The 19,654-nt window shown below is 36.9% G+C and overlaps 1 protein-coding gene across 1 annotated transcript in view; it reads left to right on the forward strand.

Moving 5' to 3' along the window:
- The window catches only part of LOC136715967 (catenin alpha-3), a 592,813-nt gene that overhangs the window by 462,257 nt on the left and 110,902 nt on the right, over positions 1–19,654 (forward strand). The window contains exon 11 of the mRNA XM_066693394.1: positions 9,154–9,310. Coding sequence (XP_066549491.1) covers positions 9,154–9,310 — 157 coding nt within the window. The remainder of the gene's footprint in view (positions 1–9,153; positions 9,311–19,654) is intronic.

Consider the following 19,654-nt stretch of genomic DNA (forward strand, 5'->3'; position numbering starts at 1 on the left):
ATGTCATCCACTACTCACTTGGTCCTGCTGTGAAACCACAGGACGAATAGAGCAAGCCTCTCTGAAATGCCCAGATTGGCCACAGTATAGACAGAGGCGCTGTTGCATCCTTCTCTGTCTTTGGCTGACAGGCGAGTGTGGCCAATCTGCATGGGTTCCTGGTCATAGACAGGATTGGGAGAGTGAGAGGGTCTGGCTGGTGGGCGAGAGAAGTCACTCAGGGGGCACCTCTGTCTTGTTTTCATCAGGTTGTCCAGATGGACAAATTTGACACTCGGCCGTTAATTCCTCATTCTGCTTTGCCGTTTGTATCTATATATATATAAATATACACACACACACAAGTAATATGTCCCCTTTAAATTCTATGCTTGAAAAATAATTTTTAGCTGGATAGATTATACATTACACTGATGGATTTTTAAAGTAATGGGGAACAATAAAGATGCTGATGTACGTAAGAGAAATATTTATGATTTCCATACATTTCTTATTGAAGATAGTTATTGATCCAGGTACTCAAAAAGGACATTAACAAGTAGTGATTAAAACATTAAGTTTTGAAATGAGTAGTCAGCCTGCGTATTGAGTCTCTTTTTTAGCATGTTTTTATTTGTTTGAAAATGTGTTTTGGGGTTGGGGAAAAAAGTACAAATTCTTACTGTAATAAACAAATATAAATCTCCATAGGTAAGAACATCTGCTTAGACATACATAATTTCCCCTCAATTTGAGAACAGTTCAACCTCTTTGAAATTGTCCATAAAAAGCCTTGTTTTGAACTGATTTATCAATTAAGTTTGATAGATTCTGTAAAGCAACGCAAATGCACTCTACTTCCCCACCCAGTGAGATCTTTTTTGCAGGCCTTTTTTTATCTGGTCTCAAGAAAGTTATTGCTGTCGTGGCATGGTAAGTTTGATTTGGGCAAGTTTGATGTCTGTATCCAAACGTACATGTAGCATCCAACTGCAGTGTTGGCTTTCTGGGATGTGATAGCAAGCTTGCCTGGAACTTGTGAATCAATCCTTGGCATAGACTGACCTTTTTATGGTTGTTGTTGTCTTACTTCTTAATTGAAACCCATGTTTCTTACATTGTGTTGTCCTTTTTATTATCATCACTTTTTTAGAAATTACCATTTGAGATCAAATGATTCCATTCACTACATATAGTAACTTCTAAAACATTTAGAGAGCATCACTCTCAGTCTTGACAATAAAATTAATGTACACATATATATTGTGATAATGTGCTGTGGAGAGTTGGGGGGTGGTGTCAGTGGGTGGGATATATTAGGCAGCAAGTGAAGATTTTGTCCTCAAAGTTGATGTGTAAGGAGCAGGGAAAATGGGCAAGCGTAAGGATCTGAGTGACTTTGACAAGGGCCAAATTGTGATGGCTAGACGACTGCAGCTCTTGTGAGGTGTTCCCGGTCTGCAGTGGTCAGTACCTATCAAAAGTGGTCCAAGGAAGGAAAAGCGGTGAACCGGCGACAGGTTAATGGGTGGCCAAGGCTCACTGATGCACGTGGGGAGCGAAGGCTGGCCCGTGTGGTCCGATCCAAAAGACGAGCTACTGTAGCTCAAATTGTTGAAAAAGTGAATGCTGGTTCTGATAGAAAGGTGTCAGAACACACAGTGCATCGCAGTTTGTTGCATATGGGGCTGCATAGCCGCAGATCAGTCAGGGTGCCCATGCTGACCCCTGTCCACTGCCGAAAGCACCTACAATGGAATTGTGAACATCAGAACTGGACCACGGAGCAATGGAAGAAGGTGGCCTGGTCTGATGAATCACGAGTTCAAGGTGTTGACTTGGCCTCCAAATTCCCCAGATCTCAGTCCACACGAGCATCTGTGGGATGTGCTGGACATACAAATCCAATCCATGGAGGCCCCACCTCGCAACTTACAGGACTTAAAGGATCTGCTGCTAACGTCTTGGTGCTAGATACCACAGCACACCTTCAGAGGTCTAGTTTAGTCCATGCCTCAACAGGTCAGGGCTGTTTTGGACCTACACAATATTAGGCAGGTAGTCATAATGTTATGGCTGATCGGTGTATATATTTGTGTGTGTATAAAAGATAATGTTCATACTTATAAATAACCTCATACAGTAAGCATCATGAAAAATGAATATTGCATATCTTATTTTTTCACTGCAAATTAGAAATTGTAAAATAATAATTCAACTTTAGAATAGATAGCCCCATTAGGCACAAGTAAACTGCTGTATTAAACTCTTGAGGCAAGCTAGCACCCCATCAAAAGCAATACTCAGTCATAATAAAACTCAGTGAGAGATACAACTACCAGCATCCAAGCACCACGGATCCAATTAATGCAGGTAATTTAATGGAGAACCTGCAATCAATCATGGGTTACTATAGTCTTAATACATGCATTCACATTAAAGGCTAAGTTTTAACTTGAAATAGTTAGGGATTATTCTGTTAAGATTTCTGTAACTGTGCTTAAATTATTCGTCATATATTGATTTGGACTATCAAGTTGTTTTGAGGGGGGGTTGTTTTAATTATTTTTGTATTCCATTTTAAAACCATTATTCTGCCAATTGAATGAATTGTCTTGATATGGAAATAATAGTTAATAGAACACCATGCACAACATGGAGCAGACATAAGCACCATAACATCTTAATAGATATTTATATATTAAATTTAAAATTGATGTAATATGGAAATTATTTTGGAATGAATAATGTTTCTGTTTGTTCAAGCTTATGTCTGCCAATGCTGTTAAAATAAAACCAAACAAATAATAAAATATAATACAACAAAATAATTGTCCACCTGTAATTAATAATTGTAACATATTTGGTCCACCACTTTAGTGGAGCCTGAGTTATTTTTGCGGGGACCTCATACCTCAGAGTGGCTTGAGGAATTGAAAAAAGGAATATTGTTGACAAAGTCAAAGTCAGAAATGTATGTGCATCTCAAAATATTGCCAAATGTGGCCTGATATTAGAGCATAAGTAGAAGAAAAAAAAAGATAAATGTGCCCTGCCTATTTTTTGTTAAAACTTGCATGCTGCTCAGTCACACCATGACCTACACAGTCTTGCTAGTTAATAATGAGAAGTGCACAGCAAAGACAACCTTAAAAAGAAACATCATTCTTTTCTATTTATTTTTTCCCCTCAAGCTGAATTTTACAATACAGGTTTACTAAGGAATAATCATCATCATCAAAATAATAATAATAATTTAAATAAATCATCCATCTTCTGTAATATGCAGTGAATAATTAAGATCAAATAATACAATAAAATAAGAATGCTACTTCAACTTCTTGACACAGAGAGTTGTTACAATCTGGAACAAACTCCCCAGCGATGTGGTTGAAGCGACATTCAGAAATAGACTGAATAGGATCCTAGGATCACTTAGATATTAATGGACACCAAACGAGCATGATGGGTCGAATGGCCTCCTCTCGCTGGACACTTTCTTGTGTTTCTTATGTTCTAATTCATATGAGTTTGCAGAAGTTCTTTTTTAAAACGTTTTTTTGGCTGAAACCATTGTATTAGCTGTTCAGTACGGTAGCGCTCAGGGGTACAACACAACAAAATTAGCAAAGCAAACAAAAGCTCACAACACATCAAAATTAACAGAAATTAAACATTACTGAAAACACTGCATTTCAGAAAACAATCAAATATTTACAACATCAAAACATTAACACAACAGCATCACAACTCAATAGCATTGCCCCACAACATAACATAATTAATAGAAATGAAACATTTGCAAATATGCTTAATTTCAAATTGCTCACAACGAAGTGCTCCGGACCACTAGGGGCAGTGCAAAGTGGACTTGACAATCTTATCTCACTGACTTTCAAAAAAGGCACTATTGATCTCCAGTCCCATCAAACATGGCTGATGACACGGCAGCAGAAAGATGGTCTAAAACACTTAACATGGCTTAATATGCTTTAAACATAACCATTACTTTCCAAAGTTTGTACATTTACAGTTAGACACGTCCTAATATAATAAATAAAAGATGGATATGTTTTTAATAACATAAACAATATGATTAAGCCTTGCATATAATCCACTTATTTGAATATCGCTTAATATAGAAAATGTGCAACATGGCTTACTGTACTTAAAACACAGCCTTTTATGTCCAAACTATAAATTACAAGATTGGTACTATCCAAGCTGTTACACAAAAGATTGGATGTTTAAAGTGATATTAAAAGCATAAGTGTCTTGTCTTTTCTAAGCACTATTGTAGCCAAGCAAACACTTGATTATGCATTATGTCCAGAAAATTATGTAAGGAAAAATACATGTTAGTTTAATTTCATTTCGTGGTCAAAATGAAAACCTCTTTCATCAGGTACTGTTCATTTCATAGCACGAAATGTAAGCCCTTTTGCACAAAACTATGTATGACACAAATGGCACACCATAGAAATCGGATTTCCATTTCTGTATTTCTTCATTTTCTGTAGATTTCTGTATGTTGGCAGACACCTATGCAAACATATGCGTACAACACCTGCACATGTTCACAGAGACACAGACGCAGAAGCATAATTCAGCCTTTAGATGACAGCTATATTTCAATTACTATACAGCTGACTACTTTGTAAACATTTGGAAATACCTAGAACAAAAATTGTGGGTCTGAAACTGTAAAACCAATGTTAATTTCTGTGATTGAATACCTTCAATACAGATGATTCATATTAAATATGCTTGATAGGTTACAAAACATCTATTTGATTTATAAATTTAGATTGATGATTGCTTGATTAATTAATTTATTTATTCATTAATTATTCTAGTACACACTTGAATGACAGCTTTAGAATAAATGTATTAATTCCAAAACATGTTCATTGAAGGAAGAAAAGAAAGGAAAGAACTCATTGGTGTCTGCCAAGACACTATGGTAATATCATTATCTTAAGCAAGAAACTAAACAAAAAATGTTTACTACCATAGTGTTTAAGGTGTAATTCATGTTTCATGTGAATAACTCCATACAAAGATGAAATAAGCAGTACATTGTTGGGTTCACAAAACTACATTTACTTTGTATATTGGCCATATTTTACTGCTGTAATAGTATTATGATTTTTTTTATTTATTATTATTACTTCTATTACTTGAATTCCCAACTTTGGACACAGTGATTTGGGTTGCAGATACACATGTTGTATAGTAAAGATATTGTATAATAATAACATACAGTGAGGGAAAAAAGTATTTGATCCCCTGCTGATTTTGTACGTTTGCCCACTGACAAAGAAATGATCAGTCTATAATTTTATTGGTAGGTGTATTTTAACAGTTAGAGACAGAATAACAACAAAAAATCCAGAACACCGCATTTCAAAAAAGTTATACATTGATTTGCATGTTAATGAGGGAAATAAGTATTTGATCCCCTATCAATCAGCAAGATTTCTGGCTCCCAGGTATCTTTTATACAGGTAACGATCTGAGATTAGGAGCACTCTCTTAAAGGGAGAGTGTGATTGCCAACAAGGGTTTTGCCACCAAGTACTAAGTCAAAGGGGTCAAATACTTACTTCCCTCATTAACATGCAAATCAATGTATAACTTTTTTGAAATGCATTTTTCTGGATTTTTTTGTTGTTATTCTGTCTCTCACTGCTCAAATACACCTACCATTAAAATTATAGACTGATCATTTATTTGTCAGTGGGCAAACATACAAAATCAGCAGGGGATCAAATACTTTTTTCCCCACTGTATCTATCTATATATAATCAAATTAAATAACATCCAGCCATACTGTGTTGCAATTTAATATGCAGACTGTTACAAAGATGTAAAATAAATAAATACATATAGAATCATCGTACTCTGAATGTAGGTCCATTCTGATTGAATAAATTGGAGTCCTTGTGAGTGCTAGGGTTTTAATGGATTGTCTTTGCAACTGTGCTATGCAATATAAGTGATGTGCTGAATGTGAATAATATATCTGTATTGACCTTCACCTGTGCACTGAACTTACTTTAGAGATCTCCTTAGAAAAAGAATCAGGAGCTATATTTGAAAAACATGCATTCTCCACCTGAATACAGAGGAAAACCATATTAATTATGAACCACTGGAAAAAACTTCCCCAAACTCATCCTCATGACACCATAGCAAAGTATGTTTGTTCCAAATTACATGTATTAAATAATCTACATAAAATCTGCATAACACACTGGTTTCACTTAAATTCGTAGACATTATGAATATTTTATTGACACCGTTCTTGAATGTAATGTACATATAAAGTCATTGGCAATTTTAATATCACATCCAGATGCTTCTGTACTTTTGATTGGTTGTGCATATGAAACTAAACCATTTTAACTGAACATTCAGGAAAATCGTCAAAATATATCAATTATTGATGATCTTTCCACTGGTGATTTCAATATGGTACAAGAGAGAAGGAACACATAGCAAATCATACATTTCTGGGAACTTTTAGATATCTATTTTTATTTTTAGATTATCTTCACAAAATAAATGGACCAGTATATCAGCACAAGAACTATATCATTTCAAAGCATACATGCATCCTGTTTGTCTGTACATGTTGGTATTGCTGTCAAAAATACTATAAAATGCATGGAGACCTTTTTTTATTGAGGGGTGGGGGTGCGTAGATTGTGTAGCTTAAAGGCAGAACATCTTATGAAGTGCTACTGGATAAAGAAAGCAGCTCTGATATACATGGTTTTATCACATGAGAAATTACTATTATATTGTTTATCTATCTGAGCAATTTATTAAATCTCTCTGGTTATATACATTTAGTAATAACTACACAATACAGTGATATGCATAGTACATGGTTTAATCAGATAAAATTAAGCTTAAGGATATATCACTGCTGAGATAGTATGGAAGTCATCATGGACTGGGGCTCCTTAGTGGCTCATTATGAAAAAGACTCCTCCTGCAGAATGAACGCTATACCATGGTGATAATTTGATAAATCTCCAGCTGTTATGATTTGGCCTGGAGTTCAGAGGAACAGTATAATTGGAAGGCAAGGGGACATAATCACTGGGAGATTAAATCAATGACACATTGTTGTAAGGAATTCTATGTTTTGATTAATTGGAAGAAATTCTAAATGTTGTACCTTTTTCTGATATGTGTATTGTATGATGAGTTCATATTTGTGTTTGATATAGACACATCAGGAACAATTAGTGAAGAGCATGCCTTCAAGACTACAAGTGAGTTAGCCTCACCTACGTTTGTCTGGGCAGAGAGTAGCAAAGAGGTTTAATCACAAAGAGTGATTCTAAATTGGAATATGAAAACAGCATTCAACATAATGTAATTGTAAATGTAAAAAAAATCAATATTATATATTCAATATATAACAAATTGAATAAAACAGTCTGAAAGATGCACTGAAAAGAATGCAATGTGTTATAGTCTGTTTATATATGTTTGTTGTTTTAGTTTTAGTTTTTTTGTGAATTGCTCCAATCTTTGTTACATTGCATGGACTCTCCTGCTAGTGCAAGAGAATATGAAATGCTTTGAAATTCATCCTTTCAACGTATCACTGCATTATTGCCTGTGAAATTATAAATTGCCGATTCTGGTAGATTTCTATGAACCCAGGTGACTCTCGTTTTGTTTTCATGTCAAAATTCCACTGTTAAAACACGCAGGAGGTCATTAAATACATTTGTTTTTGCCAGTATGTTACTACTGATAAAACGTAGATGCCCACCTCACGATAATAACATGAGACATCTGCGAAAGTGACAGAGGGATGTATTTCCAGTTTTAAGGAACACAAACTGACCCCTTGGGATATACTTAGCTGAAAATAGTGTAATCTTTATATGCCTTGTAGCTGATATTCATAGGGAAAAAATTGCAAATATGTTCAAGTCAGTATTTCTTTATTTTAGCATCAGTCTTTTTTCCTGTTTCCTGCATTCCTATGATTCATTTCTTAAAAAATCTCTTCAGAAACAGTTTTAGTAAATATGTGCATGAAATTACATATAATATTATATTAATGGCAATGAGGCTGTTATAAAGACAACAATAAATGGGCAATATTACTAACCTGTTCATATTCTTCATATAAAATACATGTTCATACTTTTCTTTCATTGTTTGATACTTGGCAATATAATTACTTATAGCTGCTATGAAAATATGCCTTTGGCTGTATATGGTTATAGTGTTTTCTGTAAATCAGAATAGAAGGGTTTTTCCACTGTGATTTTTGCTTTCTGTCGTTTGTAAAGGTTATTCACATTTGTTATCTATGAAAAATATAAATGTAAAGAAAACAATAGAAAACTGTCTGAGGTTTCAAAACCCCTTCAGCAATTAATCATGTGAATTGTCAAAGTTAGAACACAGCTTAAACATGTTAGATGCATTTGGCTGTAAATTGTGTCAAAATGTACATTACAAGACTGAAACTAATGGAGATTTGATTGACTGCTGTCAAGTGAGTGACTTGGCATGAAAACAGTTCAGAAAGAATTACAGTTCATAGGAAATTCCTATCTCATCCCAGTATATTATCCATTATATTTTCCTTACAACAGAAATTTGTTTTTCACGGTTTTCCACAGAGTGGAATCCTTTTTCTTTAAACACATTTAGGTTTTGGTAAAGACAAAATTAATATTTGGAGAATATATATATATATATATATATATATATATATATATATATATATATATATATATATATATATATATATATATATATTTGCAGCAGGGGTTCAAATCTGCATGATTGCTGCTCTTTTTAACAAACAAACAAATGATAATGGTGCTAATCTAGGATGTTTATTTAATGCTTGCATGCCAAATTCTACAACTTCTAATATTGGAGGATAAATTAATCCTGTTTTGTCTTTATTTAAAAAACTAATCTATTTTTATTTGTACATTGTATATAGTGATGTATTCATTGTATTCATTAGTATTATAAGCTCGAAAACTGTTGTAAGCATGTTAACTAGGGAAAGCAATTTTCCAAGTTTTTGTAATATTTATAACAGATATCAGATATGATCTCAGAAGTTGTTCCTGGCCGTTTTTTTATTTATTTATTGATGTATTTTTTGCTCTCTTCAAACAGGTTATTAATGCTGCACTGGCTCTAGCATCCAGACCCAAAAGCCAGGCTGTCAAACAAAACATGGAGGTGTACAAACAGGCCTGGGAGAACTATGTGTGTCTGTTGACCGAAGCTGTGGATGACATCACCAGCATTGATGACTCCCTTGCAGTATCAGGTTGGAAACTTCTTCCTCTTACTATGAAAAGCAATTAACACTTGTTTGTTTCAAATGATCACTGTAGCAAACTTTATTTTTACGTAATGTACACAGAGTTCAGAAGAAATCAGTCTAATGGAATGCATCAAATCATTAAGATGCAGTACGAGGAGCTAATGAAAAATAAATGAGGCACAAAGTGAATGGGATTAAAATCAGTCACGTTGGCCTCTTCTTTCGTCTGCGTTTCATTCTACTCTGGTATTAAGGAAAGACTAGAGACTGTACTGCAGAACACAATCTAGGGCAGGCCACGACCTCTCTAGGTGTTTTTATCATTGTCTCAGAGTGTATCTCAGTGACTTTACAACTGATTTAATAAAAAACAAAACAAACATTCTTTGATGGTCTTCTGACTGATATTTTGTTCCCACTTGGAAATTACGTATTCAGTAGTTGTATAAACTATAAGTGTTTATATACACCGATCAGCCATAACATTATGACCACTGACAGGTGAAGTGAATAACACTGATAATCTCGCTATCATGACACCTATATAATATAAGGGATATATTAGGCAGCAAGTAAACAGTTTGTCCTCAAAGTTGATGTGTTAGAAGCAGGAAAAATGGGCAAGCGTAAGGATCTGAGCAACTTTGACAAGGGCCAAATTCTGATGGCTAGACGACTGGGTCAGAGCATCTCCAAAACTGCAGCTCTTGTGGGGTGTTCCTGGTCTGCAGTGGTCAGTACCTATCAGAAGTGGTCCAAGGAAGGAAATGCGGTGAACCGGCGACAGGGTCATGGGCGGCCAAGGCTCATTGATGCACGTGGGGAGCGAAGGCTGGTCCGTGTGCTCCGATCCAACAGACAAGCTACTGTAGCTCAAATTGCTGAAAAAGTTAATGCTGGTTCTGATAGAAAGGTGTCAGAACACACAGTGCATCGCAGTTTGTTGTGTATAGGGCTGCGTAGCAATAGACCAGTCAGGGTGCCCATGCTGACCCCTGTCCACTGCCGAAAGCGCCTACAATGGGCACGTGAGCATCAGAACTGGACCATGGAGCAAGAAGGAAGAAGGTGGCCTGGTCTGATGAATCACGATTGAGATTGATTGAGGATTGAGGATTGATTGAGATCTGGGGAATCACGAGTTCAAGGTGTTGACTTGGCCTCCAAATTCCCCAGATCTCAATCCACTCAAGCATCTATGGGATGTGCTGAATAAACAAGTCCGATCCATGGAGGCCCCACCTCGCAACTTACAGGACTTAAAGGATCTGCTGCTAACGTCTTGGTGCCAGATACCACAGCACACCTTCAGAGGTCTAGTTTACTCCATGCCTCAACAGGTCAGGGCTGTTTTGGCGGCAAAAGGGGACCTACACTATATTAGGCAGGTGGTCATAATGTTATGGCTGATCGGTGTATATAGATAGATGGATAGATAGGTAATATGTCTGTTCTATTTACATCTTAATAGTCCTGAAGTTCTGCAAGACAAATTTAAAGAGTTAGGTAAGAGACAGAGACAGGTAAAGAGCAGAACCTCCATGGTAGTTTTCACCTAAATACTTCCGGTACCACGTGCCGGGCCAGGTAGACAGGCAGAGATTAGAAAGTTCAACATGTGGTTGAAATCCTGGTGTAGGGAAGAGGGCTTTAGATTTATGGGGCATTATTCTTTCTTCTGGGATACAGTGAGGGAAAAAAGTATTTGATCCCCTGCTGATTTTGTACGTTTGCCCACTGACAAAGAATTGATCAGTCTATAATTTTAATGGTAGATGTATTTTAACAGTGATACTAAAATAGGTGGCTCCGGAACAAACTCCCCAGCGACAATTGAAGCTGACAATTTGGGAACATTCAAAAATAGACTGGATGTGATCCTTGCATCACTTAGTTAATAATGGACACCAAACAAGCATGATGGGTCGAATGGCCTCCACTTGATTGTAAGCTTTCTTATGTTTCTTACATTTCAAGCAATGCAAACAAAAGTTGTCACCAACATGTAGTTAAGGTTTAATTAACTTGGCAAAAAACATTCTTATTACTGTGATTATATTAAGTAAAGGGGGCATCGAGTTGCTAAATTGGACTCAGACCTTTAAAATACACCCCATAATCAAGTAATATCCAGCACATTAAGGATTACTAGAATAATGGCCTAAAGCAGAGGCATATTACTGCCAAAAAATGTCTTAAATGTGTAGATGTTTAAATGGTGCTTGACTTTGCCTAGTGCCTACTAATGTGCCCACGGCTTGTAATTATTTCGCACCAATGCCCATTCTGTCATTGCTTATTGTTTAAGCAACAGTAACAAAATTACCATGTAAAGCACAATAATGAGGAAGCAGCATAGAGGGTGTAAAAAATCATGTGGTGTAGTTTGATGTCAGTACACTTATTAATTCAGTTTGTCTTTTTTTTCTTTAACAATTTAAGCACTCTCTTCCAAGATTCTATTTTAAACTAATTGAATAAATTGTAATTGCTAAGTTGATACATGGTATGTATTGGGGCTACCATTTCTATTCAAATGAAAAAGTGTGGTGAGAATAAGATGGCACAACGTGTGATACCCATAGGTCATTATTAAGCAAAGAAAATATTTTTTTTTTTCCCAGAAGACATATTATTAGTTGTAGAATCTCTAACTGTGGTGGAAATGAAAAATGTACCCTGTGAGATCTGTTATGCTAATGTGAAGGATATTATTTTACTCTAGTGCTGGCTGTTTTTCAAAGTCTGCTTCAATTTTTTTTTCTCACTATGATTTGATAACTTTATTTGTTTATTTTTTCCTATATTTGGCATAGTATCTGAAGCTCTGTCACAAATTCAGTGTCCTGAAAAAATAAATTCCCCCTAAACACACTTATTGTATATTCATCAAGATCCTGAAAATATCAGGATCCATGTTTTCATGCCCTTGTCCTTCCATAGTGACTGGTTGGTAACCCCTGTCATTCAACTCCTTAGCTTTTAAGACCAAATCATTGATTGGCTGGCCTAATACACTGCATGATGTGAGCAGACTCACGTTAACCAAAAACACTGTAGTAGAAACAAAATACACTTACATTATTTTCTTTAGGTATTGTGACACCAATGGCATGGTTTTTATTGAGACAGTCCTGAATTTATGTTCATATTCTTGAAATGTCTTAATAGTATATTATCTTTGACCATCATTAATTAACTTTTGGCATTCAAGTTGCTTATTCCCTGAGTAACTTATTTATGTATTTATTTCAGACTTAAAACATACCATTAAGACAGTTGAACATTAAACATCCTGCATGGGGGTGACTGAATCACGGAACAATATAGAACTGTTTAAATCACCATGACATGTTTATATACACTCACCTAAAGGATTATTAGGAACACCATACTAATACTGTGTTTGACCCCCTTTCGCCTTCAGAACTGCCTTAATTCTACGTGGCATTGATTCAACAAGGTGCTGAAAGCATTCTTTAGAAATGTTGGCCCATATTGATAGGATAGCATCTTGCAGTTGATGGAGATTTGTGGGATGCACATCCAGGGCACGAAGCTCCCGTTCCACCACATCCCAAAGATGCTCTATTGGGTTGAGATCTGGTGACTGTGGGGGCCAGTTTAGTACAGTGAACTCATTGTCATGTTCAAGAAACCAATTTGAAATGATTCGACCTTTGTGACATGGTGCATTATCCTGCTGGAAGTAGCCATCAGAGGATGGGTACATGGTGGTCATAAAGGGATGGACATGGTCAGAAACAATGCTCAGGTAGGCCGTGGCATTTAAACGATGCCCAATTGGCACTAAGGGGCCTAAAGTGTGCCAAGAAAACATCCCCCACACCATTACACCACCACCAGCAGCCTGCACAGTGGTAACAAGGCATGATGGATCCATGTTCTCATTCTGTTTACGCCAAATTCTGACTCTACCATCTGAATGTCTCAACAGAAATCGAGACTCATCAGACCAGGCAACATTTTTCCAGTCTTCAACTGTCCAATTTTGGTGAGCTTGTGCAAATTGTAGCCTCTTTTTCCTATTTGTAGTGGAGATGAGTGGTACCTGGTGGGGTCTTCTGCTGTTGTAGCCCATCCGCCTCAAGGTTGTACGTGTTGTGGCTTCACAAATGCTTTGCTGCATACCTCGGTTGTAACAAGTGGTTATTTCAGTCAAAGTTGCTCTTCTATCAGCTTGAATCAGTCGGCCCATTCTCCTCTGACCTCTAGCATCAACAAGGCATTTTCGCCCACAGGACTGCCGCATACTGGATGTTTTTCCCTTTTCACACCATTCTTTGTAAACCCCAGAAATGGTTGTGCGTGAAAATCCCAGTAACTGAGCAGATTGTGAAAGACTCAGACCGGCCCGTCTGGCACCAACAACCATGCCATGCTCAAAATTGCTTAAATCACCTTTCTTTCCCATTCAGACATTCAGTTTGGAGTTCAGGAGATTGTCTTGACCAGGACTACACCCCTAAATGCATTGAAGCAACTGCCATGTGATTGGTTGGTTAGATAATTGCATTAATGAGAAATTGAACAGGTGTTCCTAATAATCCTTTAGGTGAGTGTACATAGTATATATAAACAAACACGCAACACAAAAACAAAAAACAATTTCCCAGACTAAATGTCAGAATGATCTGGGTTATTTGCACATAGAGCAACATGTCCAGCATCTCAATCCTGCTCCCTGGCAGGTGAATTTATCAGCCATAACATTATGACCACCTGCCTAATATAGTGTAGGTCCCCTTTTGCCGCCAAAACAGCCCTGACCTGTTGAGGCATGGACTAAACTAGACCTCTGAAGGTGTGCTGTGGTATCTGGCACCAAGACGTTAGCAGCAGATCCTTTAAGTCCTGTAAGTTGTGAGGTGGGGCCTCCATGGATTGGACTTGTTTGTCCAGACTTGTTTGTTTCTAACATATCAACTTTGAGGACAAACTGTTCACTTGCTGCCTAATATATCCCACCTACTGACAGGTGCCATGATAACAAGATTATCAGTGTTATTCACTTCACCTGTCAGTGGTCATAATGTGTATCAGTGTATATTGTGTAGTTGTAGGTCATTGTGTCAAATGCATGAACTAGTACTTAATCAGTAACACCTATGTAATGTGGAATAAGCACATTGAAATGTCGTAATTGCCATTAAGATCATTTTCAATCTAATTCTGAAATCGTGATGATCGTGCATTACTTAAATGGCTTAAGTGAAAGAGTAATTCCACTGGCTCATTCTAAGAGGTTGCTATTAACTCCATAAATTATTGGAAGAGTTTTCAAGCTAAATTAACTCACCAACGTAAATTACTAAATGGAGTTTTATAGGTTACTTTAAATGATTACCTGCTTCAGACCTGGGGAAAAAAAAGTTAAATTGTTGAATTTATCAAAAGATGGAACATTTAGTTGGGTAATTAAGGCAGACTAAAAACCTTTAACCTTGAGAGCCAGAAAAAAACACATCCCACTGTAGCATGTATGAAATCTAGTATATACCTGAACACACAAGAGTAATGAATCATTTGAATTAATTATTTTTCTTAGTTTCTTTTCTTCCTGAAGGAAGGATCAAATTTACCATGCCAGTAACTCAAAACTGTCCAAAAAATGTAATTGGTCTTTGAGACCATTGCAACTAACTGAGGCATTTTGTAATCCCAATCTCTATTTTGATAGACACAAAACATGGCTACTGTAAAGTGGACACTCGGGGTCTGTTCTACGTACGCAGATAACTAGGTAACCGGCTATGTTTCAGGATAACTTGCCATAAACACCATTCCGTTCTCTGAAGTGACCTTAAAGGTCAGCCAGCTATGTTACTAGAGCAACATGTCCAGCATCTCAGTCCTGCTCCCTGGCAGGTGAATTTAAAGTTAGATGATTAAGACTCTAAATGTATTTAATTCTGCCCAATGAAATGACAGCGGACATACCCCCAACAATGATGTGCATTTCTAGCAGATCCAGTAGGGGTAGGAGCAATCTTAATAAGGCAAGTTTTTGGCGAGAAATAGTTCTTAGAGATTCAAGATTCTTTAAACCAAACACATGATTATTTATTTGAGTGTTACAGGTTCTGTCAGCAAGGGATGATTTATCTAGTTGATTTATTAGGACCAAACATCACTAATGCCACCCACCTCAGTCATGCACTGACGGTGCAGCTGACCCTCTGTACAGGGCTACCCCACTTAGCCAATGATGCATTCCTCTACACTGCGCGACGCGGAACGCCTGGCCTATTAGCCTACTTCTACTTCTAATGTTCAGAAATTGTTTTGTATTATAGCATGTATGTATGTATAGGAAACAGAGGACATCGATAAGAAGAGTTGCTTCTATCTGGAGTGAGGTTTTTAGTGGAGTTCCACAGGGATCAGTAATAGGGCCTATAATTTTTCTAATCAATATTAATGATCTGGACTCTGGGATAGTTAACAAACTTGTCAAATTTGCAGATGATACTAAAATAGGTGGCTCAGCAGATACAATCTCGGCAGCACAGGTTATTCAAAGGGACTTGGATAATATTCAGTTTTGGGCTGATACCTGGCAGATGAAATTCAATGTGGACAAGTGCAAGGTATTACGTGCAGGTAATAAAAATGTCCACTATAATTACACTATGGGAGGAATAGAACTAGAAGTTATGCATGCGAAAGACCTAGGAGTTCATGTGGACTCCTTACTTTCCCCATCCAAACAATGTGGGGAAGCAATAAAAAAGGCAAACAAAATGCTAGGGTATATTGTCAAAAGTGTAGAATTTAAAACAAGGGTAATAATGTTAAGACTGTACAATGCACTAGTTGGAGCTCATCTGGAATAATGTGTACAGTTCTGGGCACCACACTTGAAGAAAGATATCACTGCTCTAGAGGCAGTTCAGAGGAGAGCAACCAAACTTATTCCAGGTTTGAAGGGAATGTCCTACTGAGAGACTGAGGGAACTGAACCTTTTCACCCTGGAACAGAGGAGACTACATGGGGACCTGATTCAAGTCTTCAAAATCATGAAAGGCATTGACCACCTCAAACCAGAGGAGCTTTTCCAGATCTGCAGGGACACACAGACCTAGGGACACAAAAGGAAATTGGGCTTCAAGGCATTCGAGAGAGAAAATAGGAGACCCTTCTTCACACAGAGAGTCATAACAATATGAAACAAACTCCCCAGCCAAGCCGACAATTTGGGAACATTCAAAAATAGACTGGATATGATCCTGGGATCACTTACTTATTAATGGACACCAAACGAGCATGATGGGTCAAATGGCATCCTCTCGTTTGTAAACTTTCTTATGTTCTTATTCTTTGTAAGTGCACGTATCCTGAATGAACAAAGTCTGGTTTTAAGTTAAGGAGCTAATTAAATCTGTGATAAATTGGAAGAAAAAAAATCCTGGATATCAATTAGTGCGTTAGCTTAATCCGGGTTATGTTAGACTGAATCTGTTAAACCACGTATGAAGAATGGACCCCAGTAGTGAAAACAGAGCTGTAATACATGGCAGGCAACTGTATAGTTGAAGTTTTCAAATAATAAGCTTGAGGTGAGGGGACATTTAAACACATGGGAACTGGATGGTAATAGGAAAACAAAGTAGTGTATGCCAGTGTTTATTTACACAGAAATAGGGCAGCTCTCTGTTGCTTTCCTACAGTTATTTATACAAAGATGAATAACTTCAAGTGAGATACATAGAGACTTTGCATGTATAGCATGGAGAACTTAATCTGCAGAATGAATACATAGAATATTTGTATACTTTATTTCTCCAGTTTAATGGAAATTATCTGTCATGGGGAGGGGGGAGCATTGTTTAATACTGCACCTTTTAAATACTGTATCTGTGAAAAAAAGCCTTGGCGTTTATACACACATATAATTATTCCCACAATGCATGGACCACATTCTGATTCAAAAAGAGCTGGGTGTGCATAGAATTAAAATAAACAGAATCAATAACAATTTAAACAAATGTAACATGACCCATGGGACTTGAATGATTACGGAGACGTTTACATTCTAAACACATTGGACTGTGTTTGTGCACATTCCTATTGATGAAGGGGTGAGTCAAACAACTCCTGACATCTTGAATCATGAGCCTGGCAGGTATATGATAGTGAAATTGCAACTAAGGAAGATTAGTATGCCTCCTCACCAATGCTGTCAAGCTTCTATATCTCACTACATCAGAATTTTAGAAACAGTGACAACAACTGGGAAACTAATTAAGTAATGTTTGAGAAAAAAAAAATAAGTTCACAGTCTGTTAATTCCCTCTGTATTTGATAATAAGGCTGGCATTTTGGGAACTAATCACTAGACAGCAGTTCAGATCAAATGATAATATACAAAACATACCAAAGCTCTCTAAAGAATAATGGCAGCCTACTTAAGTGGGGCAGGTTCTCCCTTGTGATAAAATATTTTGTTTATTTATTGCAAAGCACGTTTCTGATCTATTGTGAAACAGAAAGTATGTGTCTTTGCTTGGTTTAGCAACTGGCAACAATATGAAAATAGAAGGTATGTAGAAATATGTTAAAACTTCAATTAAATGCCCCTGGTGTTTATTCCAAATAACTGCAAGAAGCCCCGGTGTCAATTGGAGACCGGCGATTGTATTAAACATTCATAAATAAAAAGACATCACAGACCCATGCAGGGTAAGAAGAGCCAGGAATCATTGCTTCATTGTAGAAGTAGGCTAATAGGCCAGGCTTTTATTTTCTTTATTTTTTAATTATTATTATTATTTAATAATTTGCTTTCCAAAGATGCAAACAAATCACATTCAATGTATGGTGAACTATACACTGGATTGAAAACAAGATACTGGTAATTCTGTTAGCTTTCTAAGGGCAGGATTAAATAAAAAATGTTGGCGCTGCGAGTCGCTCGCAGAAGCATTAGCGCATGTCTGCGAATGGAAATCGCACTGCTAAACTATCGCGGTACTAAATCTAACCCGATTTGCGCAGCAAAACGACCTTCTCGCAGCTCCTTTCTTGCACAATGCAAGAGAATAAAACAACTTTCACACAGCTGCTACTAGAAAACTACACCACTGTACTCTGTACAACACTGCTTTTATGGGCCAGATTAAGAGCCGGATGAAATCAAAACTTTGACCCACCCGCTAATAGGAAACTACAAACCTGTACATCATAGCGGTTACATTTCTGATTAGAAGAAAGTGGCATCTTACTGAAAATGAAGCAGCAACTGAGTACAGTTCTGTAGTTTTCTATTAGCGGGTGGGTCAAAGTTTTGATTAAATCCGGCCCCATGTTTAGTTAGATGCTACTCTCTTCTAAGTTTTAAAGTCAATCCCATGAGGTACAGTTGTGTAGGTTAAAGTTGTAGTTAATCCCGCCCAGCAATACAGTGGGAGTGGTTACATTTTCGCTGTATTAAAGAAAATATCTGCGAAAAAACACCCTGAAAATGCTCTCTCAGCTCCTCTAGTTTTAGGCCGTCCAGTATCCGTTTATATTAGGTTAACTACATATTGTTGTTAAAATGTATCAGCCAGCAGTTCACGAGTTGAGCATTCACTGTCACTCACATCCAGATACAGCCTAGAACTCATGTAATTATCCTTTCTTACAGTGTATCTGTACCCTAAAAGTCCATGTAGTAATACACTCACCACAGATTGAATGTGTATCTAATGTATGCATTTCAGGTTTTCAATAATTCCTGCATCTCTCTCTATATGGACTGAACGCAACTTTTAAGAGAGGAACACTGCATCGAGTGACACTGCTGTCAAAGCGGCTGTAGCGTAAACATACAGTATAATTGCAATTATTAATATTTATTTTTAAAATTAATATATGGTATATATATTTACTGAAAACAAGAAAGCAAAAACTAAAAAGAAAAGTTTACATATATAAACTTTTCTTTATTTATAAAACATGGTCAAGTCTGTTTTCTAACAGCAGTAAAGCACGAGAGGGCTTTAGGTTTTGGTGTTTATAGCTACAGTAGTTATTTTTATAATGTCAGCAAGCTAACGTTAACATCCAAAATTCTTGAGCTAATGTAGCTAGATGGCCAATCCTTCAAAAGCAGTCGCTAATGCTAACGCAGACTAGTTATCTGAGATTTATTCTTCAATCTCACTCTCGTCACTTCCACTAAGCAATTAATTCTCCTCCAGTTCATCCTCATCTTCCTCTCCCAGAGGAGCATGGTTCTCCTTCTTTAAAACAGTGGATCAGGTGATCATCGCTGCCATCCAGTGCTGTTGTCAGTCCGCACACCTTGAACGACCTTTTAATTTGATCCGTGTCCAGCTTCT

Source organism: Amia ocellicauda, chromosome 20 (genome assembly GCF_036373705.1).
Source record: "Amia ocellicauda isolate fAmiCal2 chromosome 20, fAmiCal2.hap1, whole genome shotgun sequence".
NCBI classification, from domain to species: domain Eukaryota; kingdom Metazoa; phylum Chordata; class Actinopteri; order Amiiformes; family Amiidae; genus Amia; species Amia ocellicauda.